The 26,130-nt window shown below is 40.6% G+C and overlaps 1 protein-coding gene across 3 annotated transcripts in view; it reads right to left on the reverse strand.

Moving 5' to 3' along the window:
• Positions 1-3,698: 3,698 nt before the first annotated feature.
• Positions 3,699-26,130, reverse strand: part of LOC141774400 (kinesin-like protein KIF20B) — a 64,263-nt gene continuing 41,831 nt past the window's right edge. For 2 of the 3 annotated variants that reach the window (XM_074647055.1, XM_074647053.1), the window contains exons 31-35: positions 19,671-19,712; positions 9,869-9,943; positions 9,217-9,334; positions 6,417-6,574; positions 3,699-5,055 (exon numbers count right to left, since the gene is read on the reverse strand). In XM_074647055.1, coding sequence (XP_074503156.1) covers positions 4,975-5,055; positions 6,417-6,574; positions 9,217-9,334; positions 9,869-9,943; positions 19,671-19,712 — 474 coding nt within the window. In that variant the 3' untranslated portion in view covers positions 3,699-4,974. The remainder of the gene's footprint in view (positions 5,056-6,416; positions 6,575-9,216; positions 9,335-9,868; positions 9,944-19,670; positions 19,713-26,130) is intronic. The other variant, XM_074647054.1, reaches the window with a different exon arrangement.

Genomic DNA, 26,130 nt, shown 5'->3' on the forward strand with positions numbered 1-26,130 from the left:
CCGCTGACTAAGCGCGCGTCAGAAATCTCCGCCTTTGTAACACCAGACCACTTTCTTCAGTACACTGTCATGGCGTTTGGTATGTGCAACGCGCCTGCCACTTTCCAGCGGTTAGTAAACACTGTTCTGGCTGGTGTGGCCAACTGCAACGCATATCTCGATGACCTCATAGTTTACTCTTCTTCCTGGTCTGAACACTTGCTCAGCTTAACTGAAGTGCTCAGTCGTCTTGCGCGGGCCTCTCTCACGCTGAACTTAGCCAAATGTGAGTTTGGGAAAGGCACCGTCACGTATTTGGGTCGTCAAGTGGGTCAGGGTGAGGTCCGGCCCATCGAGGCTAAAGTTAGCGGGATAGCCGAGTTCCCCGTTCCAAGCACCCGACGTGCATTGCGGCGTTTCCTCGACATGACAGGGTACTACAGAAGCTTCTGTAGGAACTTTTCTGCCGTGGTCCACCCACTGACTAGTCTCACGAGTCCCAAGGTAGACTTTAAATGGACTCCGGAGTGCCAGCGTGCATTTGAAAGTGTAAAATCCCTTTTGTGTCACGCGCCGGTCCTCGCTGCCCCCGATTTTGCCCGACCTTTTAAGTTGGAGGTAGACGCAAGCGCCGTGGGCGCAGGGGCTGTGTTAATGCAGGAGGATGCAGATGGGATAGAACACCCTGTCAGTTATTTTTCGAGAAAATTTAACCAGCATCAGTTCAACTATTCCACGATTGAGAAAGAGAGTGTTAGCGTTGTTGTGGTCGTTGCAACACTTTGATGTATACCTCGGTTCCTGTACTCTGCCCCTTGTGATTTACATAGATCACAATCCGCTCGTGTTCTTGTCGCGGATCTATAACCACAACCAGCCCTGCTCAGGTGGATGCCCTTCGTTTCCCGCCGTTTGTGGTCCTGCCTCTGACGACGTCACATGTGATTAGCCAATCACCAGCCGGCTGGGGCGCGTGGAAAGCATTAAAGGCCAGCTGTGACTAGACCCAGGCGGGCAGTGATTATTATTGATCTGTTCCCCGTGCCTCTCGATTGTTGTGTGGAATTGTTAACCAGAAATTGTGTATAAGTCCCACTGGAGTCAGTGGACTTTAGATTGTGATATTGAATGTTAACTAGTTTGAGGTACTCGTGTTTGTTTATATTTAATTGTGCATAGCGAAGTTCTTTAATTTGTCTGTGTGTTAGGATTGTGCAGGGCTAGGGTGTGTGCCTTCGTTGTCTCCTTTTCGGCCACCCTAAACCCTCGTTTTCATTTAGTATTAATTCAACCATTGTACGTTTATTTTGCTTTAATTTCAATCACTCATCAATAAACAAGTGATTGCCTGATAACATCGGCTCTATGTTACTCCCTTTACCCCTACACCAACTCCGGGTTGTAACACATCCTGATGCCCAATATCCATTTTTTAAGTTTTAAAAATAAAGCATAAGAAAGACGAATACAGATACCGACATCTCTGAAGTGCTCCAAAACTGTTTGTGTGTTCATGTAGGCTCAATTGTGGGAAGAAGCTGATTTGCTGTTTTATCCCCTCATAAGTAACTGAATATATCGCTCTGTCTGATTCATGGAAGTTTCTTCCTTTAGGAGAAGGCTCGGTAGCATTTCAGTTTGTTTTAGATTCTGTGACGTTGTCCATCCATTATCTGTAACCGCTTATCCTATTAAGGGTCGCGTAAAATATAGCTCCATTAGGCTATGTTCACACAGAATATTTTATATTTATTTAATATTTTGGTTTGGAGAAAATGCTGTCTGCTGCTGTTTTGTCACAATAAAACAGCCAACTGTTTCCATGAAAGAGGAAAAAAGATCTTACTTTACTATTAAATGAATTCCTCCATGTTTGCTGTTGGAGGGAAACAAACCTGAACATCTTCATTATTGTGATTTATAGGCAAAGAAAATAAAAGTGACGGGGCTGAACTGAAGATACTGACGGTGCAGAGGACTCGAACAACAAATTAAATAGGTAAGGAAAGAAGATTGCATGACTGAGAAAAAATTAAATTGAACTAAATTTTGGAACCTCACGTGACCATCAAAGCCTGATGGTTGAACCTCTCGCTTTTTTTTGGAAAACGCTCCGCTATACCGAAGAAAAGCTTGCGGTTGCGGAGCCTTTCAAAACACACAAATATACGCCCACAGATAATCTGTCCCCCCACCACGTCACTGCTGGGTGGAACAGCGTGAGTTAGTAACACTGTCGGTGTTTGGACAAACGGCCTGAACATCTCTGACATCAGCAACAGCACAGGTGAAAAAGACACTGTGTGTGTATGACCAACACCTCCTATTGTTTCCACACTCATTTCACAGCTAGCCCCCGTCCCCTGATAGCTCTCCTCACACTGGAGGAAAAAACACAATTAAATGTGAAACTCTATCCTGTAGTCTAGGATGGTGACCTCTCTAGTCTGGTCAACAATTATTTATTAAGTACATTAACACAGGGGTCAGCAACCTTTACTATCAAAAGAGACGTTTTAGGCAAAAAAAAATTTTTTAAAAAAATCTGTCTGGAGCCACAAAACATTTGAGCATTGTGATGAAGGTATCACAGCCAATTAAGTCTAATGCAGTGAGGGCCCAAGTGCAAATGAATGGCAGGACATTGAAGGAACATCTCAGGACATTTGGCTGGAAGCTGCTGCTGATTTTTCAGCAAATCCAGTGTGCTTGTTCAGGAAATGTCTTTCAATTACTTTTTTTGTTGTCGAATCAACAAATTTAGTTAGTCCACGCACTATTAAATTATTTATTTTCCTCTGAGACATTACTTTTTTGGGCTTTTGAATCCATAGTTAGCCTATTGAGCTATTGAGGTTCGGCAAAATTAGAGGATAAGGCACCAGACGCACATTTTGGTTGACTGAAATGATTAAAAAAGAAAATGTATTTGGTGTATAGGCTACAGATTTTTACAATTGGAGAATGTAAGAATCACCGTAGACCTACAAGAATGAGAAATGAAAATGTTAAAAAATAACTGTTATTTATTTCCATTCATATTTTAAAAAATCCAGTGGAGAGGCTAAAGAGCCACATGTGGCTCCGGAGCCGCATGTTGCCAAGAGACCCCTGGTTTAGTGGCTTTCCTTGAACAATTTAATTTAATCTTTACTAAAATATATTTTCTTTATTTGTGTCCACCCAAGCCACCTGGGTCTCGCTGTCAGTTTTGAAGCTTGTTTTTCTCACTTCTACACATTAAGTGTCTTTAATTGCAAATATAAAAACTGCTTCTTGAACGTTAAGAAAGCAGAGTTATGTACTCTGATTGTGCGGGTGATTGATATATTGCCTAATTTTTGATACACTATGTGAGTGATTAGTGTTAACAGGCTTTCAGAGTGACGGCGTACTACAAAGGTTGGCCTACTTTAGAGTAGCAAAATAATTTCAACATACGGTTGCAGGTCTTGAACCAGTATTGTACATCAACCAAAGACAAGTGTGCTTAGAAGGAAATTTATAAGGTAAATGATAATGCACATACATAGCATGTGGAACTACTACTACATCTTTTCATTAACAATTATTCTAATACATAGGCTATAAAAGTCATGTTAATAATTAATTATAACAAAATTCTCAGAGCCCAAAGTGATAACTTTAAAATACAACTTTTCTTCGACCAGCCCTTTAAAAAACACGAAAAACATGAAACACAGCAGATCTCCATATTTGACAAGTAGTGTTTTATTTTAATTGGTAAATGTCTGATAAGACCTATAGAACAAAGGTATGAAGGTAGCTTTTTTTTCTTTATCAAAAATGAGTGAAAATACAGAAAATTGCACAATTTCAGGAATGAAACTAACTTTTTATAAACTCAGACAGCTTTAACAAAATGTTACTGTACAAAAGAAAAATACTCAGCAGTCCTTCATCTAGAACAGAATATAGTGATCTAAAGACTTCAACATCCACTAGTCCTAAAGTAATTTCTTTTAGCAATCAGAGAAAGAACCCTGAACTTTACAAGAAGTTTACAAGAAATTTACATTGATGATTTTATCTTGCATTATCTAGATTTAGTGTACAATCAAAAGTTTGTTCGAGGAAGAAGATAAAGTGCAGTAGGAGTTAGTGTGTGGATACCTTACAGCTGAATACAAAGTAAACTACAGAGACATTAGGTATGTGAATATCTAACTTCTTATCTGAACCGTTAAAATGAAAAAAGAAAGATGCTTTGAACAATGTGAGATATTTTCATCGCTCTATCAGCAGCTTGATCACTTTCAGAAGATAAATCAATAAGTTGGTGGTTCACAATAAGATTAAAAAAAGATGCTTCTGTTGCGTCTGCTGTTCGCAATCAGCAATAACAGAGGTTATTATAATTTTAACTGTTGTAGCTTACTCGCATAAAGTAAAAGTAAACAAATAATACAAAAAATACCAACCACACTCCAGCACAGCTCAGACATTTCAATAACAATTGCACATCAAAGTAAGAAAAAAAGTTGTAATAATATGTAGTAATACCTTTTGTCTAAAGATATACAAATTCAGAGTGCTTACTATAGAGAATAGAGTATATGTAGTGTAGACTCTGGAGTCATTGGATGGTAAATGTGGACAACATAGAACATTTCAAGAAAAAACAACAACTTTATTCTTTCTACCAGACAAAAGATTCAATTCTTTATCAGTATTGTGAAGGAATAATTCAACATCTTGCTTGCAGATATGAGTGGTATTTATCTTCTCCTCAAACTCTCAGCAGATAAGCAAAAAAGTGCACTTTATCAAATGTTGGACTACTCCTTTAATTGCCACGTAACCAGCTGTATATCAGTGACTTTTCTCAGCATTAAACTATTCAAATAGACTTTTAGATTAAATAAGATAAGTTAGAAGGTATGTTTTGGGGACATTCCAGCCATTGTAACATAGATAAAGGCTTATAAGCAGCTAAATGTTAGTGTTGAGAAATAAAAAGATGGTGTAGGTTCATTATTTAGCCATCCTGGAGCGAAGGCGCCTCTTAATGATCAGATGGTCACTCTCTTTCTCCTCTGGCTCTCTGCTGATTATCTACAACAAGAAGAGAAAAGAACAAGTTGTTAAAAATGTTTTTATGACTGCAGGCTTGCAATTAGAGAGGCACAGACACGTAGTATAGTTTAGTGAATCAGCCAAAACCATGAACTGATTAAACCTTTTATATGGCATTCTGTATGGAATACACTGTCGTTTTTTGACTTTACTATACAATTACTTTTTTAATGATTTCCCCGAGATACAACTGTTTTATATGAACATTTATCGACACACTGTACTGTGGCTTTGTTAATCACTTTTTCGACACTTTATACTACTATGACTTTTTAATGAGTTTTATAGACATACTATACAATGACCATTTTATGATGTTTTTCGACAAACTATAATATGACTTTTTCATAACTTTTTTGGACATACTGTACTATGACTGTTTGAATTTTGTCGACATGCCATACTTATTTTTCAACATGCTTTGACTTTTTTTGGACATACTATACCATGACTTTTATATACTATACTATGATTTTTTTTAAATACTTTTTTTTGACATACTATACTGTGACCTTTTCATTATTTTTTTTTTACATACTTTACTATGAATTTTTCCATCATAATAAACTATGACTTTTGTATGACTTTTTTCAACATACTATGCTTTGACTTTTTAATGATGTTTTTTCTGACATACTATACATAGCATGACTTTTTTTTATATACTATACTTTGATTTTTTCCCCGACATACTATGGCTTTTTTGTGACTCTTTCGAAATACTATTCTGACTTTTTTCAACATACTTTGGCATTTTGTATAAGTTACTCTGCAAAGACATTTTTTTTTTTAGTTTTTTACGAGATAGCATAATACACTATTTTTGTAACTATACTATACTATGACTTTCATGGCATCTTTTATGACATACTATGATATGACTATACATGTTGTATAACATTTTAATGACAGACTATACTATGCTTTTTTATGGCATTTTTCTATGACTCACTATGACTTTTTATGACACACTATACTATGACTCTTTTATGATATACTATACAATGACGTTTCCAACATTTTTATGGAATACCATACTATTACTTTTTTATGACATTAACCCCAATATAGCAAAATTAGTGAAACATCTCAAATGTCATCTAAACACAAATAGCCACATAAGAACTTTTCTGTATAAAATAGTCATTTTGATTTAAGTCAGCAACTAACTGATCAGAAAATGAGTCTGACCAATGTTGACAGTCTTCCATATTCTGCTGACATGTTGGCTTGACCAAAAAATTATTGCGTTCAATTCTCAGCTGTACTGTAGGGTTAACGTGTGTGTGCACTGTGATGACAGCATGTGGCATAATGAGCTTATGTATAGCGACACTTACTGGGTGTGAGGGCATGTCCATGGGGGAGGAGATTTCAGGCCTGTAGAGTTTCCTTTTGTTCATTTTGGCTCTCAGACTGAGGGAAGAGGAGGAGGAGGAAGAGGAGGCTGCTGAGTCCGCATTACCCCGACCGCTCACCAAACTCATCATCTTCTTGGCTGGAGAGACGAAGACAGTTTTGGACATGAAGAACATGCTGAATGGATACTTTATAGACAGATTTAAATTGATATTTTAATTGATTGCTTAATTTTATGTTGGGAAACCATTTCATGCAATTAAATGTGGGTATCCATTTTTACTATGAATAAATCATTTTAACAACAGGTTTTAGAGCATTAGTATAATGACTGTAAAGTCTGTCAGACTGTGACTCACAGACAGTACTTGTCAGCAGGATGCAGTCATTGTTAATAAGGGAATTGTTAATTCTAAAAATATAAAATGATGTCAGTTTTATCCTTTAACTTACTTCAGGTGGAAAAAAGAGAACAATCAGAGGAGGCTACTGCAGGGGATAGGAAAGAAAGGATGAGAGGATGAGAAAGAGATGGGAAAGAGGTGGGGAAAGATCAGTGATAAAAGGGATGGACGGAGAAAGAACAGTGGAAGAAGAGAAGGCATGAGCGATGGAGGGGGTAAGGGAAAAGATTAAAAAAAAAAATAGAGAGGAGTTGGTGGAAGTGAAATAACGAAGATAAAAAATGATCAGGGACAGGAGGAAGGAACAGCAAGCAGCAGAAACAGAGAGAGAGAGAGAGAGAGAGAAAGAGAGAGAAAGAGAGGATCAGATGGCGGCACACAACAGCACCCTTGCGTCAGAACCCCAGGGCGTCAATTAATTGACCGAGTGAAACTGCTGGTCCCCGAGGATAAAAGTCAGAGATGGCTCCGGTTGATTCCAATATGTTCCCCGTCTTAACTTTCTCCTCTGAGCCATCATTAGTGTCCCAAACTCGGCTGCCCTTGCCCGGTTACTTTGTCAAACCTGCGTTATCTTTCGCTTAATGACTCCGGCAGGAACTTGGAGGTTTGTCCTTGTGTGTCCTACGTTGTGTTTTTCTGCACAGGTTTTTCCAAGTGTGAAATTTAAAAAAAATTCTAAAAACCCATCTGGGCCAAGTGATTGCCTCCTGGACGCTATCAGTGAACGACTGAAGGTGAATGAATATAATGCATCACAATGCGTTGGGGAGCAAGCTTTCATGTGTTTATGCGTGTGTGTGTGTGTGTGTGTGTGTAGATTGGTTAGGAAAAGCCCCGAGCCAATAACCTTTGTGTTCTTTTTGATCACAATTTGAATATTGAAGCTCATTTTAAATATCACCAAAAACGTTAAAACATGATTTGGGGCATCTGACATAAGTTTGCATAACTGGTCGATGGCAAAAAAGACAAAAGCGTTCTAGGATATTTCTAAAGTGTAAAATGAGGCTGAGGCACAGCCTTCATATGACAAAGGCCTGTTACTTTGACAACATTGCCTGTTTTAGTTTGTCTACAATGCGTATTAAAGATGGCTCTGCTGCAAAAATGCGCAATGTGAATAAAGATAATTCATTCAGAAGCACATAAACGTCTGTGTGGCGTGTATGGAAAATGCAGCGCTTTCAGTGGACTTTTTAATGCATACTGTACAATCGTCAAGTTGCTGCCACAGGCGTTTTACGAAGTAGTCCGTCTAATGAGCAGGCTTTCCGCGAGTGTACTGCAAACCAGCCTGCCCTAAGCATCGGAGAATGATCTAGCTTTAAGATGTTTTTTTAAACTAAAATGTGTTATACAAGTAGCAAACTCCTTTGAGAAATAATTCAGTGCTTAGGTTGTGTGCTTAACGTTAGCGAGCGCCCGCCCGTGTGACGGCGAGTAGCCTGCGAAGTCAGCAGTAACGTTATAGCTGCGAACGTAGCAGTGCAGTGTGTGTACAGTTTAGGCTGTTGGTGAATAAATGCTACAACTCCTCAAAGCCCGAGCCGAGTTCCCGTGTCTTGCTTTCCACCTGCTGATTAAAGTGAAGGCGGTTAGCCCCGAAGTTGGCGAAATAACTTTTCTGGTGCAAACCAACAATTATTTTGCTAATATTTGTCAAACACTCAAGTGGACTCTGCTCCCTTCTCTGCAGGACACAGCATCTCAGCTGAGCGTGCACGAACACATTCATATAGAGCATGTTGGGGTGGGATCGATACAGATAGAAAGGCATGTGCTAGTGTGGCTAGTGGTCGTAAAAATGCACACGCATAGCAAATCAACTTGTTAATCAAGACTATTTTATTAGACTGAAAAATGAATACAAAAAGTTGCTGGCTGGACTTAAATGAGTAGTCAGCTTTTTGGCCTGCAGCCGACGCTTGTGGAAGCACTTTTAATCTGTCTCTGTCAGTGGCACTCAAGCCACTGAAGATGTAAATCTTTAAAAACAGTTCAGAAAAATTAAGTTAATATTTTTTAAAAAAGACAGTAATTTCCTATATTTCCATAGTTTGTAAACAGATTCTGCTTAGTTTGATCTAATTCTAATGCTTTTTTTCTTTGATCTTCTTCTAATTAATTGAATGATGTGTGCATTTACTGTAGATATAGATATAAGTTTGCGTCACCAGCTGATTAAAAATCGTTTCAACCTTCCACTGGTCTATGATTGTCATTTTGTTGCTTCATCATATTTAAACTCCTCTTTATGTTTGAAACAATATATATCTGCAACCTCTTCTCTTCACCCTCATAATTCTCTTCTACAGAGGACCAGATAAAGGTTAAATATCTCCCACGGTAAAGAGTCACACATTGACACACTGACCTTTAGTGCCGAGCAGCGTGGGGGAGCTCTGCAGGAAGCCTCCGATCTTCTGCAGAGTTCCTTCCTTTCTGCTGCGGACGCTGCTCGGGGAGTCGCGGCGACCCGCTGGGGCAGAGATCTGATCACAGACGACAGTGAACCGTGGTCAGACTACCAGCACGTACAGTGTAAAAAAGCTGCATGTGGCTTACAGTTCAAGCATACTGAAAAATGACTGGTGGGGTAGTGTAGTTTAAGCAAATGATCTAAAACATACATCGTGACATGCAAACTAAGTCAAATGACAAACTGTCCCTTGTAAACATCACTTAGTATTTGGAACCTCATGTTTCACCTTTGAACTACTGTATCTATATCTAAGCAATTAAGCAAATGAAATATTATAGTATTAATCACAATGACAGTTAAAGCTACGAAAACAGAAGACCTCATGCAAAACCAATGTGACCTCCTTATGTAAGAATATGAAGACTTCAGGTTTGCAGTGACCTACTGTATGATGAATTAGTATTCTCCTAATGTATGTTTTGCTACAATGAGGCGTTGATTATGAATTATTTATGTCAATACATGTGTATTATGATGTATCAGAGCACATTCTCATGGTAATGCATGCGTCTACACGTCTGTTTGTGTGTTGTCTGGTTGTCACCTCCTCTTGGTGTGGGGTCAGCTTTGGCGTCAGTCTGGTCCGTGTGTTCCTTCTGTTCTCTGCCTCCACCTCTTCCTATCAACACACGCAGGAGAGAAATGCATACAAAATGAAGACACGCAAACAAACAGACACACACACACACAAACAAACTGAGTGTGTACTGAGTCATCTGTAGCAACGGATTAGTAAGAGGCTGATGAGCAGAGAGGTTAGAAAGAGCTAAAAAAAAACAACAACCACAAAATGTTTCATAATGACATGGCTGTTTGGGCGAGATGAGGCCGGTCATCAATACGAGGTAGACATCGGGAGAAAAACATTCAGACACTTTGTGCGCCGGCCTCGGCGGTCGCTCAATTCCACTTTTACGATTTTACCAGCTGGAATAATCTTTAAGGAGAGAAAACAAGCTCCAATTTAGGGTTATTTACCTGCCAAAGGGGCTCGGAGAGTTGACAAGCTCAACTGCTCGAGTCAAAATATATCGTCTGAGTGTCACAGAAACACCCGATCAATCTGCAGTTTTCACTTTCTAACAAGATTCTGATGTCGGCGATTATCGTCAATATAGTCAGCGCTATTGTCAACCATGTGTAGAAAACAAATATGAGTATCGATGATGTTTTCTGCAGTTCCCAGTCAATGCAATTCCAAAGGGAGGGCCTGTGGCTTTAAGGAAGAAAGTAACATCTTTTTTTAACGGTTTAAAATGCTTTTTTCTCTCTTTCTTTTTATACCGCCTACACATATTTTTTTTCATCAAGTGAAGCATCTGATATTTTTCTCCCTGGTCTGCTGCCTGAGAGGTGATGGGTTGAATGACATGATGATGGTGTAGGAGTAAATGGAGAATGATTGCATAAAAATTCTAAATTTGGACCTTTACATCTTTTTTTTTTTTACCATGAAACCTTTTTTTAGAGAAACCTCTAGTTCACAGGTTAAAACTCAGTTTCATATGTTACTAGTCTGCTCTGTTACGTCTTATTCCACCTATAAAAAGAACAATGTTTTGATGATAAGTGAACCTTTTGATGGCAACCACTGTCTTTCAGTAAACTTCTACTGTGGTTTCATTTACGGCTTGGGCATTCAATACCCAGTAGAAAAAAATTAAAATTATTCAACTTTTAAATTTCTTTCACCTTGAAATAGTTTTCTTCAAGTTACACAAAATAGCCTGAAGTTTTAAAGATGTCCCATCCATCCATCCATCTTCAACCGCTTATCCGGGATCGGGTCGCGGGGGCAACAGCTCCAGCAGGGGACCCCAAACTTCCCTTTCCCGGGCCACATTAACCAGCTCTGACTGGGGGATCCCGAGGCGTTCCCAGGCCAGAGTAGAGATATAATCTCTCCATCTAGTCCTGGGTCTTCCCCGTGGTCTCCTCCCAGCTGGTCGTGCCTGGAACACCTCCCAAGGGAGGCGCCCAGGAGGCATCTGTGCTAGATGCCCGAACCACCTCAACTGGCTCCTTTCGACGCAAAGGAGCAAGGACTCTACTCCGAGTCCCTCACGGATGACTGAGCTTCTTACCCTATCTCTAAGGGAGACGCCAGCCACCCTCCTGAGGAAACCCATTTCGGCCGCTTGCACCCGCGACCTCGTTCTTTCGGTCATGACCCAACCCTCATGACCATAGGTGAGAGTAGGAACGAAGATTGAACGGTAGATCGAGAGCTTTGCCTTCCGGCTCAGCTCTCTTTTCGTCACAACGGTGCGGTAAAGCGAATGCAATACCGCCCCTGCTGCTCCGATTCTCCGACCAATCTCACGTTCCATCGTCCCCTCACTCGCGAACAAGACCCCGAGATACTTAAACTCCTTCACTTGGGGTAAGGACTCATTCCCTACCCGGAGTAGGCAAACCACCGGTTTCCTGCTGAGAACCATGGCCTCAGATTTAGAGGTGCTGATTCTCATCCCGACTGCGTCACACTCGGCTGCGAACCGATCCAGTGAGTGCTGGAGGTCGCAGACCGATGATGCCAACAGGACCACATCATCTGCAAAAAGCAGCGATGAGATCCTCAGCACACCGATCTGCAAACCCTCCTCCACCCGACTACGCCTCGATATCCTGTCCATGAATATCACGAACAGGATTGGTGACAAAGCGCAGCCCTGGCGGAGGCCAACCCCCACCGGAAACGAGTCCGACTTATTGCCGAGGATCCGAACACAGCTCTCTTTTAAAGATGTACTTTCCAAAAATTTTTTACACTCCTACTTATTCTGCTACTATCACGACCAGCAGTCAGAAACAAGACTCAAATGAAGGTGGTGGTTAAATCTTTGGTATCTTCTTGCCTTTCTTAGGTTTCCAGTTTAAAGTGATCGCTTGAGTTACTAGCGTGTCAAATTCTGAATCAAGAAATACCATCTCTTTCAGTTGTTCATCGGCCATTTGACCGTAGTCATATTTATCCCCAGGGGTGCTGGGGTAAAACAGACTCCCACCAACAGAGGGGCATCTGGGTTACTTTTTCTGCAGCCGTGCTTCCAGCTTTCAATTGGTTGGGTAAGGTTGGGAAGCCAATTCAATTAAAATTATTTTTATATAGCGTCAAATCATAACAGAAGTTATCTCAAGACACTTCATATAGAGCAGGTCTAGACCGTATCCTAAAGTGAGGGATGAGGCCTCCGCTCTACATATTAAGCCTGGTTTATGGTGGCCATAGTGAAGCCGGCATGAAATCGCGCCAGAAAATTACATCACCGCGAGGTTTGCGTGGTGCGCGGAGGCTCCGCGCTTGGTCGTGCACCTCTGAATTTTTGTATCTACACGCCCACCGCGCCTTTCATTTCAACAAGGACGCTTTCGAGGGAAGACTGGCCGAGCAGGTTCGCCTGTACAGATATTTCCACAACTGTTCATGAGAGACCACAGGGACAGTCACATGTCGTTAAATTCTTGGAAAGTAAAAGGGCAACGCACTGGGGAACACAGAGGCTTTTTGCTGCATGCTGTGGAATAATATGAGATTGTTTTGTATGGAAAGAGTGGCGACCCGAGGGGACGCACAGAGAGATGGAAAATAATTTGAACTTGGAGGTAAGCGACAGTAATAATTACAGTACACAAATGCAATGTTTTGCGGTACGTCGGTGTTTACTACTGTTGCCAGGCAACCTACTTTCCCTCCCGGTTACACTCGTTGACTTCTTGCTTATCCACAGAATATTTTGTTTGTAAGCCTCTTGGCGCTTCGAAGCATATTGCAACGAACAACGCGTTGAGCATAAACGCCTCTGTGCATGCTCGCGCACCATCTACGGAGACCCGCACGATTATAAACAAAGCTTTAAGCTTGCCACAGTGGAAGTCAGCAGTGGCCAAGACCACAGCGGAACTAGCCGCCCCAAATTGGGTGGAAAAAATATATACAGTATGCAATACAAATGTAAAAAACACAAACTGAATTTGAAAAAGCAGTGATTTGTCTGCATATTCCTCATCATCACTCCCCATCAGTGCAACAAATCCCTGGACATATTTTGGTACTGTAGCAAATGAAGCGCTTCTGACTCACAACTAGCCGTTGGGGACGAGGCCGACCTGAGAGGGTGGCTCACCAACCAACCCGGCAGTGGAGTGGGCGTGGTGGACGCCCTGAACATGCTCCACTTTGAAAAGCAGAAAAAAGGGTCAAAACATGTGAAGTCATCAGTGACTCACAGGACGTCTTTAAAAATAATCTGAGGAAGGAAGGAAGAACGGAACGGAGAGAGAGAGAGAGAGAGAGAGAGAGAGAGAGAGAGAGAGAGAGAGAGAGAAGTGCGGAGGGAGAGATTGGTAGAGATAAAAAAAATGTGAAGAAAGTGCATAATGGAGCTGGAGAGTGTGTGTGTGTGTGTGAGGAAGAAAGAAGTGGAAAGATACAGATGAGTAGTGTAGTGATAAGTGATGGCGATAAACCCTAATTGGAGTGTGAGAGTGGGGAAAGTAAACAAGATGAAGTGTGTGTGTGTGTGTGTGTGTGTGTGTGTGTGTGTGTGTGTGTGTGTGTGCGTGCGTGAGATAGATGAGATGATAGAGTGAGCGTGTGGAGAAAATAAATGAGACGTGAGATAATGTGAATCAAGACTGGGGACAAAGAAAGATGCAGAGAAGATAGTGAGAGGCAGAGATGTGCTGCAAGTAGATGGTTTCATGCTGGATTTTGAAGGTACGGATTCTAACTCCCCAGTGTTGATATGAGCACGAGTCCAAACAAAACTGGATTTTGTAATGATGTGGCTGTTTCCTCAAAAATATCTTTTAGAGATGTCCTGAGCCGATCCCAAGGATCGGTACCGGAGGCCGATCTGGACATATTTTAATGGATTGTGCCAGCTAAAATAACGCCAATCAAAATCTGATCCTTTCTTTACTGTACAGTTCTGACCACCTCAGCCTGCTAGTGTTTTCACCGTGGCTCCCCTTTACCACAGTGTAGGGACTTTTCACACACTAATTATCATTAGCAAAGAGAAATGTACAAAACATTTTGGAATTTTGCTAATAGTCGCTTTCGCCGGTTAAAATTACAATCGTTGCAGGCGGCAGATTATACAAACTGTCGCTAATGAATGTTAATTCTGTGAATAACTTGATCCATCCATCCATTATATGTAACCACTTATCCTATTCAGGGTCGCTGGAGCCGATCCCAGCTGGCATTGGGTGAAGGCGTAGTACACCCCGGACAGGTCGCCAGACTATCGCAGGGCTGACACATAGAGACAGACAACCATTCACACACATTCACTGAATAACTTGATAACAGGCCAAATTAAACTCGTCTGTTGTCTGGTTAACACTTGGACCGCCAGGCTCTTTAGGGAGTACTATTTCCTCCAAATCCCATGCCAAAGAGCGCCTGTATCCTTTTGTTCGCGCTGATGTAGCGCAGCAATGACATCAGTCGATATGCAGCCCCCACACACCAACATACGCAGCCAGATTCCTCATCTAAAAGTTACAATCTACATACAACTGGTCTACTCTTAGCAATGTAAAATGTGCTATTTTCATATGATATCTATTTTTAGAAAAACTATTTTCATGTTGCCACCTGATGCAGTAATAGTCCATGGTGAAGCAAAAGTACGGTAGCATATGGAACAAAATGTTTTTTGAAAGGCTAAATGCCAACGAATACGGATTGAAGCGGAATATTTCGTTAGGTAAAAACATGTTGTGAAAACTGAGACGATTACAGGATGGAGGACGGAGCGCCGAGTCGCTCGCTGCGAGAGAGAGAAGACTGCAAGCAAGGTTTCTTTAAGTTATTCATAATAATTAAAATGTCAACGTTAGGAATGAAGTTTCAAACTCTTCGGTACAGCCCTTATTATACAGTACATGCATATGGTGCACACACGGGACACAACTTTTAGAGTTAGACAAAAAGTTTGATTATTTTCGCTTTCATTTCTGACAATAGCCATGTTTATGTTCATAATGATAATAGTGGGGGAGTGGCTTTGGAGGGAGACCTTAAGGGACGGACTGTCAGTGTTGCCGACTTGTAAATATAAGTATTGGATCGGCCTCCGTGTCAGCAGATATTAAAGGATTGGGATCAGGCCAAAAAAACTTGATCGGGAAGAAATGGGGGAAAAAAAGACTACAAGCTATACTGTAGGAAAATAAAAGTTATATAATACAGCATATCAGTGTGTATGGCAGATCGACTCCACGGTGCGGTGCACAGCACTTCTGTTGACAGGGCCGCACTACCACAAAAATCATAAAAGCTAAAAATTCAGATAAAGATTTTCTGGGACAGCGGCGACGTCTCCTCTAAAGAGGAGCCACAACATTGTCAATAAATCATTAAGAAGTCATCTGCTGAACAGACAGACAGACGCAGCTGGCTGGGATATATGAGGCAGCATGTGAGAGCGAGAGGGGAGGACGGACAGTTGGGGGAATGAATTAAAGATGTCAAAAGGACAGAAAGACAAGAAGAGAGATAGAAAAAATGATGAGAGCAAAATGGAAGAGGACGGAAGAGAAAACGATTGTGTGCAAAGAGTAAAAGCTGAAGTCTTTTATTTGGCTTGCGTGTGTGTTCACATTGTGCCAGTTTACATGTTTCAGCCTGCCAACACTCCATTATCTCTGAGAAAAATTGAATGGTGCAGGACACTAGATTGGCTGATGAAATCGGCTGCTGTATCGCTGCCGGGTCACTGCCTACAGATGTCAAACCCATCAGATAAGAACCTACTTTACTATGCAGCTCCCTGCCTGGGTGTCACATGGATGAAATACCGGCACTCTATTTAAGTGGGAGCAATTAATTTTACATTATTCCATAGATTTTGACAATATAATTACTTTGAAAAACAAGACAATTGGCGAGAAGATTGGAAGCACCTACTTTTGCCTTTAACAATGTTTGAGCAGAAAGAGAGACCACTTCTCATGTGACAAGCATTTGAAAAGTAATCCTAATTATCAAATTATAATTAATAATGAATAAGGAAAACGACAGATTACATGAAACTTGAATTAAGAAAAAAGGAAATATAGTTAATAATGCAGCCTATCCATTTGCTAACACAAATGCTGATGTGATAAACCAATATTGGACTGTATCGACTCGCCAGTGCATCAGTCTCAATTTCCAGGAAACATGGTCCTAGCTTTAGAAAATGTAAGCAATTAACACTGGCATGACACTCATCTCCACCATTTGGTGAACTCAATTATGATATTAACATCATGAAGCAGAAGCCGAGAAGGTTCCTTGTATAACCCGAGCATGAAAGCGATCAGTCTAAGCGTTCTTAAGATGACAGATTTGATAGCAAACCCTCTGATAGACAAGAGGAAGGAGCATAATAATCCTATTTTTAAGATACAAAGTGAGATTGGAATAGTTCAATTTTTTTAATTAAATGTTTTCTCTATTGTATAAAATTATGTTTTGGCGTTCTGCATAGCACAATCATCCAGAAAGCTGTGGGAATGACATATTCAGCTTGGACTGTGCAGCCTCATACATCTTACCAAGTTGCAATTGGTGAGGACAGTTTTTGTAAATGCAGAAGTACAGGACAAAGTGATTCCAGCAGTAGCGACGGCACACTCAGCTGGGAGCATTGTGGGCCTGCGGTCAAACAAGCGACCCTGTAATAAGAATTTTACACTTAGACCCGGAGTTATCCGCTTAAGTGTCCTTGAACAAGGAACTGAATCCCAATTATTTCCAGGAGCACTGCCCTGTGGCTCAATCTCAACTCTGACCTCCCTGTAAGAGGGAAGAACAGGCTACAGCTAGATTGACTCCCCCAAAAAACATCAGTAGTCTCTGGCAACAAGAGCACAAAGCAGACCAGAGCAGTGCTTATTTTCCCCCCCAAATACTCTCTAGTCAACATGGTGCAAATAGAGAAAGAAAAGCGGTTTACGACGGAAGACTTAAGACACTAACTGCTCTCAGTGGCTACATTTTCATGCACAAAAACGATCAAATGTGATCAAGGCAGAAAACACAAGCAAGGTGGAGCTCATGTAAAAACCACACTATGATTAAATGTTAATGCGATTTGCCTAATAGTTACAATGAGCATGATCAGAGTCAGATATGTAGTTACATGACTGAATGGCATTTTAACCTGTAAACACCTTATCCAACTATGAACAATCAGTTTTTAACACATTTTTCAACACACAAAAATCTAGATGCTGAACAAATGCTGAGATAGTTCTGCTACTTTCCACTGAAAATAACCCCCCCCCCCCCCATCTTATAGGAGGGAAATAAGATTGGACAGCAGGCCTACACTGTTCCACAAGGTTATACCACAGTAGCATCATGGAAGAAACTTGTTTTTGAGGGGAAATACTGGAGGGCATCTGTGACATTGCAGAATAATGTGAAGAGGGCGTCTTCAGGCATTAGTCACTTTATTGTGTAGCATGGAAATGGGTAAATTAATGGAACGCTCCAACAAGCAACCCTTGTAAACATCCTCATTGGTGTGACGCTTTACTCTGGTTATTGGCTATAATCAGATAATGTGCATGTAAATGTAGCCTGTCTCTCCCCCCACTGTAAAACTCAGGAGAGAGAGCAAGACAGTTATGCCATCTGTTTTCAAATCTTTACTGATGCAGGGAAGGTTGGATGAATATATTACATTGAGTGTTTCTCAAAGACAAGGATGATTCCTTGGTAGGACGGGTCCTTCCAAGTCGGGTTCTACAGAGGCTCGGCTTTTTTTTAAACTTGTTTTAGAACAATGTCTGGTAGGAAGATTGATTTTTGCATTCCTCAAAACAATATAGACAGATTCAAAACATGTTTTGGCCTATTCAAAACAAATAAAATCAACAGGGATTTGGACAATTATTATAATTCATTAAGGTAGAACACATAAAATCAATATGCTCTCCTCAAAGCTACCAGACTCCACTGAAAAACACAGTCATTTTAACTCACACTTCATTCAAACTCGCCAGAAACAAAATGAAACAGCAAATCTGTCTTGGTTAGCTCTTTCCAATGTTCCAACAATCACCAACTCTGGTTGGGTCAAAATAAAGCCATAATTTACCGCATAAGTTATTAAAAGAAAAAGCCATTACGTTCTCCTCAAAGCGACCAGATTCCATAGATGAACAAAGCAATTTTACCTCGCCGTTTGTAAGACACACTTCAAACTCGACAGAAACAAAATAAAATCACCAAACCCGTCTTGAACGAGCGACGAAAGTCGGAACAAACTTTTCAATTAGGCCTTGCAGATCTAATATGAGTGAATATGCAGCAACTGGATTGAATCACATTTGTTCAGAAACAGATTTTGGCTGACTACTGAGGTGAAACAACTGAAAGTTTACTAGTGTATTTTTAATCGGTGGACAGGAAATGCATTGTGCAAATAGAATTTTGGGTGTTTTAGGAGCGCGGAGGATACAGACATGCATCCTTGAGAGTCCTCTGAATGAAGGACTCAGTCCTCTGTAGAATTTGAAGGATCCTCGACATTGTAACAGTCCTTCGGCGGGATTCTGTGACTTAGCATCCTTGAAATTCACAACAAAACAGCCACACAAGAGCCTGTTCTCCCTGCTGCCCTCAGGTAGGAGGTGCAGGACCCCCAAAAAACACAGCAGCAGACTGAGGAACAGCTTTGTCTCCCAGGCCATAAGAATATTAAATATATAACACACACACACACACACAAACAAACAAAGTGCAATCCAGCCCCTGTGCAATATGCAATCTTTGTTTTTTTCTTAAATGGATATTTGTATTGCTTCGTATACTTTATTATTATATTTCATTGTATTATAATATATATGTCCTTCATATTTACTATTTATTTGTTTTCTTTTATGAAGCCTCTCAGAAAAAGCATTTCACACGATTGTACTTGTATAACTGGAGTGACAATAAAAATACTGAATCTTAAATTCAGCTTGAAGGATCCTTCCTTCACTTTCAGAAACACCCACAGTTTTCTGCATCATAGCCTCACTGTTCCTCATTCATTTCCCTGTACTCTTGTGAGGAAAGTATGGAATTCAGGCCAGCAGCCTTCTGGTCAGAAGCCCTCTTTTAATGTTTACACTTACCGCTATACTGGAACTTGCTGTATAAATTTGTGTAACACATTCATGGCGAGTAAGCCGTTTGGTAGTGCTGCATTTTTTGGGCCCAGAAGTGAAAACTACACTAATGTGGTATATGATGATGAAGAATGTGATGACCGTGATGAGGAATGTTTGTTTGTCTGCTTATGAGTATGGAAGGGTGAAAACACGATGCGGTTTTGTTAAAAAAAAAAATGTACCTCAAGTTTTGTTCGTCGTTTACTCCTCCTGAAAATGTGAGACTTCACAAAAGAAAGAACGTGGTTAAGAACAAGCAGTGCATTAACGTGCTCATACAATAAAACAGAAGAGGAGAACTGAATCCTACGATTTAAACATTTTATGGCTAACATGGTGAGTGTCTGGTTAAACCGCGTTCACGTAGTGAAAAGCATTAGTAATGTTGCTAATTATACTGTTTACTAGCGGTCTAACACAAACTGAGCACTGACTTTGAATGATGATCAAGTTGTTACTGGAACCATGTTTGAGGTGTCTTGTTGCGATGGTGTAAGCCACACAGTCAGAGACAGGATGGCAGCGCCACCCACTAAGACTTAATTGATTTCGACCATATAATTACTTCGAAAAGCAAGACAAATGTCAAGAAAATTGGAAGCATCTACAACATCTAACTATGTTTTAAAAGCAGGAAGCAGAAAGAGGAACGCTTCTCATGTGACAAGCATTTGAAAAGTAATCCTAATTATTATTAAATTATAATTAATGATGAATATGACAAACATGAAAACAGATTGCACGAATCTTGAATTAAAGAAAAAGGAAAATATAGTTAAAATGCAGCTTATCCATTTGCTGTGATAAAGTAATTTTGGCAGACTAATGACCCGCCAGTGCATCAGGCTCAACATGATTTACCGGAAAAAGCGTCCTAACTTTAGAAAATGTAAGCACTTAAAATAACAGTGGGTAGAAAGGGAGCAAATATGATTAAAAAAAGTAATTTTTTATAAAACTGTCATTATATATCCTGACAGTAGTGCATGAGACAGGTAATCTGAATAAAATCATGTGCCTCTGTGTCCTCCGGTGCTCCTAATGGCATCTGCAAGATTTCACAGACCGGAGGAAAACAACCAATCAGAGCCGAGCTGGAGCCTTGCCGTCTCCGAGCAGCTGTCAATCACACGTGAACTCCAATCAAACGGTCAAACTAGGCAGCGCTGATCAAATATGAATCAATATTCGGTTACTGTAATGTATATTCCTCACCTCAAATGATTTTAGAAACATCTTGTAGTGTACTGCTTAGCTGTAAAATTAGAAAGTTTGGCAGCCATGTTGAGATCTGTTTTGGAAATACCAAGCACCGCCCAACAGCCTGACCAAACTTTCTCATTTTACAGCTAAACAGTACACTACAAGATGTTTCTGAAAACATTTGAGGAGAGAAATAGGCATTACAGTAACAGAATATTGATTTATATTTGATCAGCGCTGCCTAGTTTGACCGTTTGATCGGAATTCACGAGTGATTGACAGCTGCCTCCGTTGAATGAACAGCCAATAGGAACTCTCTCTGAAACGACCTGATTTTTTAAAGCCTGAAAACAGAGCCATGAGGAGGTGCAGAAGTCTAGTTTTCTCTCACAACATTTTACTTACAACATGCTGAAAGGTTACTTACGGAATTTTTGACCAATGATGCCAAAAATATTCTGCCTACTGCAGGTTTAACACTAACACTGCCATGGGACAGACTGACACTCATCTCCACCATTTGGTGAACGCAAGTATGCAAAGATCAACGATGTCATGAAGCAGAAGCCGAGAAAGTTTCCTTGAATAATCCAAGAATGAAAGCTACCAGTCTAAGCATTGTTAAGATAAGAGCTTGGATAGGAATCCCTCTGATAAACGGAGGGAGGAGCATAGTAGTAGTTTGTTTGTTCACAGCACTAACATTGAGAAGTGGTATACACAAAATATATACACAAGTAACTACTCATGTATCTTTTCAGTTAAATTTTTGAGTTCTTCATGACCTATTCAGACACTAACGAGATGGAAGCACTGACATGTTTTAATGTTTCATGTCGTTTTGAAAGGAAGCATTAAAAGTTGATATAGTCCAGGTCCTGATGGGATTGGATATAAAGTGTCGTTGGTGCCACCGTGGGGTGCGGAGTCTCTTTATCAAGCCCTGTTGGACCCCAAGTGTCCAACTACTCCCCGCTCCATTCATATTTAATGTTCAAAACCAATAGGCTCTGTGTGTTTGAAGATGCATATCACTCGTATAAATCGTGTGTTGTTCGCAGAGTGAATGTTTAATGAGTCACTGACTTGCCTTCTGTGAGACAGCCACAAAACAAAGCTATTTAAGTGCCATGAGGAACATACTGAAAGAAGAAAACAAACCCAAAACGGAAGCAGTTGAAGCATTGTTTAAGATTAAAGTGCCGATGCAGTCTCCTGGAGCATTACTGTGTCTTTTGAGGCCACCAGACTTTTTCAGTTGTGTTCCATTAATGCTGAAGGGAGTATTTGTACTGAAAAGCTACTGCAGTTAAGTACATTAACTGATCAATAGGTTATATTCTGTTTTGTAGTTAAGGTGGTTATAACAATGCTGCCCCCCTTTGGGGTTTGACACAATGAAAGCAACACCTTACATTTGCGTCGATGCATCACAACTACTGCCAAACAGAAACTCGCGCACCACAAATACTCACCCACTCCGTCCAATTAATGAAGAGCTGAAGCGCAAAACTGAGCGAGATGGATGAGTTGTTGTTTTTAGGTGACTGACCTGTGAAATTGCAAATCTGCAATTCCTGCTAAAAGCTCCGAGGACTCCAGTTTGTCTGCGTCTGTCTGAGCGTTCTGTGACTCTCACTTTCTCCCTGACCTCTGTGAGAGCCCTATTAAGTGTCCCATTAATCAGTGGTGAGCCTCTCTCTGCCTGTGCTCCCGCTGACTCTCGGCTGGATCAAGGATAGGCCAAGATCCTGCTGCCACGGAGATTGAGTGAAGGGATGAGGCAGAGACATGCTGTTCAGATTATCTAAAATGCCATCTGACGCACATACTGCTTTTCTCTTACCCTGAAGCGACACTGGCTTTGAGTAGCTTAATATAATAAACATACAATACCTACTGTACAGATTCTCAGTTTCAAAAGAACTAAATAAAAAATATTAGGGCTGTCAATCGCTTAAAATATTTAATCTCTGCTAGATGTTCCTCGTTCTTTACCAGTTAATCTCAAACTGGTGCTAGACAAATAGCATACACTTGAGTTAATCATCGAGGGTTCAGCAGTTCAAGTGACCCTTTCACATTACACTGAGTCACTTGATTTGCTCCGATTATCAAAAAATATCCTCGCACTACATGCAAATGTCATGCGTGTTCTTTTCCAAAATAAGACACTGTAACTATTAGTCAAAATGCTTTTATTTTACAGTGAACACTTAGCTACTCAAAGTTATTTTGGCCATGGTCTCAGGAGGATTCTTACTCTCTCAAAATGCTCCACCACAACTAATGACGCAAGTAACATTTCCAAAGACCTCCTCTCTTAAGCCACCAAAATATATATTTTCTCATCTTGCCTGTCTACTTAAGTACATATTTAGCAGTTATTTCCACGCAGTTATTTCTCCAACGAGTCTCCGCGATGCCAACTGACGCAGTTGGTAGGAGTTTTGTGATGGAACTAGAAAGCCTCTATTACAGGCTGTGTAACTGGAGTGGGAGAGGGACAGTGAGAGCTAGCTGTGATCAATTACATGTTGTGTGACTGGGAACAGTATATTTCAGTGAGCATAGACTGTGTGACTTTATAATGTGTGGTTTGTTTTGAGTATGCATGTAATGACGCAAGCATACAACATATCTGCGGACTTTAGATTTTGTAAGATTTTCTAGTGTAAGAACTATATGTAATGTCTATGTGTATAAATATGTGACCGAGCAATTAGTTAAGGCACTAGGTCTGTTGGCACTTGAGTATATTAAAAAGTTAATTAGTACATCCTATGACTTTTTTCTTAACGTTAAGGTTACTTAAACACATTGCAGCATGTGTCTGAGAGTAAATAATTACAGGCTATATTGTCTACTGACAATATGAGAAGGTGCTGGGTTGCGACTGTGTGTGATAAAGCGAGAGCATGAAGGATATGCTGTGCTAATGGATGTGTACATTAAGTACAGGCTGCGCAGTTCGACTCCGCTCAGATCTAAACTCTCAGCAGCGACTGTCACCGCTGTGTCAGCCCCTTCCGTTCTCTTTTTTATCCATCCTCCATTGCCTTTTATTGTTCCTGCTCCCATCCAACCACCGTACCCACAATTCCTCCTCTTTCATCTTGACATTCAACTTCCCCCCTCCCGAATCGCTGCTTGACTGCCACTTTCATCTTCCCGTTCTCCTCTTTCAACCCTGCTTTCTCTTCTTTTCCTTCTACCCTCCTCTCCACTCCACTGCTGTATTCCCTCCGCTGTCTTTCTCCATCTGTCCTTCCTCCCCAGTCTTGTTTCATTTCACTTTCTTCCTCCCTGGCTGCATTTCCCCCCCCTCTAACCCCTTAACCAATCTCTCTCAATTTATTCTTTCTGTGCTGCCTCCGCCTCCCTCTGCACTCTCTTCCTCAATTTCTTTTGGCTCATTCTCTCTTGGTTTTAGAGCTCACCTTCTCCCTTTGTTTTTTCTCTGCACCTTATTCTCTCCCTTTTTCCTGTTGCTGGGTACTAAACGTTACATCAGCCTGCTTCATTGGCTAGGCACTGTATGAAGGCAGACAGGGTCATTGAAGTGTTGACACTTCCGTGACCCCTTGGGCTCTTGACACTTCAAACCCCACAAATTATTTTTCTCATATGTTCAGATGAGGTAGGCTCCATTGCTTTCTAAGTGGAAACTGGGTCATTGCAGCAGCATGAATGGAGGTATTGGTTAGAGAACAAAGTGTACAAAAAGAAAAAAAAAGACCATCTCTAAAAAATTGTGCATGAATGGCAATCTACATTTCACGTTTACGGAGTTTTAGCTAATTGTCATGCAGTTATGTACAGTGAAAAATATCTTTATACTAGGGCTGTCAAAGTTAACGCGATAACGCAAATTTGTTTTAACGGCACTAATTTCTTTAACGCAGTAACGCAACTTGCGATTTTTAGGTTGTAACGGACTCAGTTTTAAAGCTAGAGTGAAGATACTGGCACCGTGTGAGACTAGAAAACCTAAGGAATCCACTGGTACCAACCATCATACTATAGCCTGTGGGAAACTAAATAACGCTCCAAACTTGCACAACATTTTTGCGAGGGAAAAATGGCATGGCCATTTTCAAAGGGGTCACTTGACCTCTGACCTCTAGATATGTGAATGAAAATGGGTTCTATGGGTACCCACGAGTCTCCCCTTTACAGACATGCCCGCTTTATGATAATCACATGCAGTTTGGGGCAAGTCATAGTCAAGTCAGCACACTGACAGCTGTTGTTGTCTGTTGGGCTTGAGTTTGCCATGTTATGATTTGAGCATATATTTTACGCTGAGTGCAGTACCTGTCAGAGTATTAAATACTTAAATACTAAATATATTTTTAATCCATTGACAGCCCTACCTTATACACACAGAGAGTTTGTCTGATTGTCCCATCTTCTCGTCTCAGTTATTTTCTACTGCCATTTTAAAAGAAATGTGTTCAAGTTCATAAATGTTAACTGAAGTGCCCCAGATCCACAGAATAAAATCTGATGTCACATCACTTTGGATGTGCTGTAGAACCCCTCCCCAACTCAAACATCTGCATCTTTTTGTGGGCTTTTCATTACACTTCCCTCCCCTCTGTTTCTGTTCCAGTTGTCTCTCTTGAACCCTGAACGCTGACGTTCTTGTCGGCAGAACCGCAGTCATTAGTGGAATTACTTTGGGGTTTCATCGCAGAGCTTACACCCCTGTATAAATACTCCCACTGCTAAGGTATCAAAAGAGAAAAAGTCGTCATAACAGCAGAGTACAAAGAGACTGAGTCAAAAGAGACTAGTTACATGGGGGGAGTACTTGTTACATGAATTTGGCCTAATATGTTCCAGCTAAGGAGCTTTTGACAGAGTATGTAGGCACATCGCTAACATGCCTTCACACACGTCTTACTACAGACGCTTTTAAAAAATTGAGGAGGGAAGATGTACAATATCTGCTGTCCTTCTTATTGCTCCAAGTCTAGAGGTTTGGCAAACTCACAAAACAGTTTTAATGACTGCACTTTGTCATTTTTTTAATGATCCAGTAAAAGTGACAATATTCCTCATTGAATTAAAAGGTAGACTCGTTCTGTTCCTCAATGTTTTTAATTTCTCTTCACTACCTCCTTAAAACAAAATAACTTCTCCTAATACAAAGGGTAATCAGGGTCTGAAACTAACTTTTTTCACTGCCTGTCACTGTGGCAGGCAAGTTTGTTCTTAGAAATTGTAATTGTTGAATTGAATATTTAGATTTTGAGAGGTTTGGCTCTTTTGGTGAATGAAAAAAGCAGTTTTGTACAAAAACACGTTGATATTCCTTAAAGTAAGGTATCAAATACAAGTATCGGAAACTCTGGTATCGTCTCGGCTCTATTGCAAAACTTCAAATGATACCCTGCCCTAGTTATGTGAAAACTTCCTTCTTTTACCTCTACT

The sequence above is a fragment of the Sebastes fasciatus genome, chromosome 9 (genome assembly GCF_043250625.1).
Source record: "Sebastes fasciatus isolate fSebFas1 chromosome 9, fSebFas1.pri, whole genome shotgun sequence".
In the NCBI taxonomy this organism is placed as follows: domain Eukaryota; kingdom Metazoa; phylum Chordata; class Actinopteri; order Perciformes; family Sebastidae; genus Sebastes; species Sebastes fasciatus.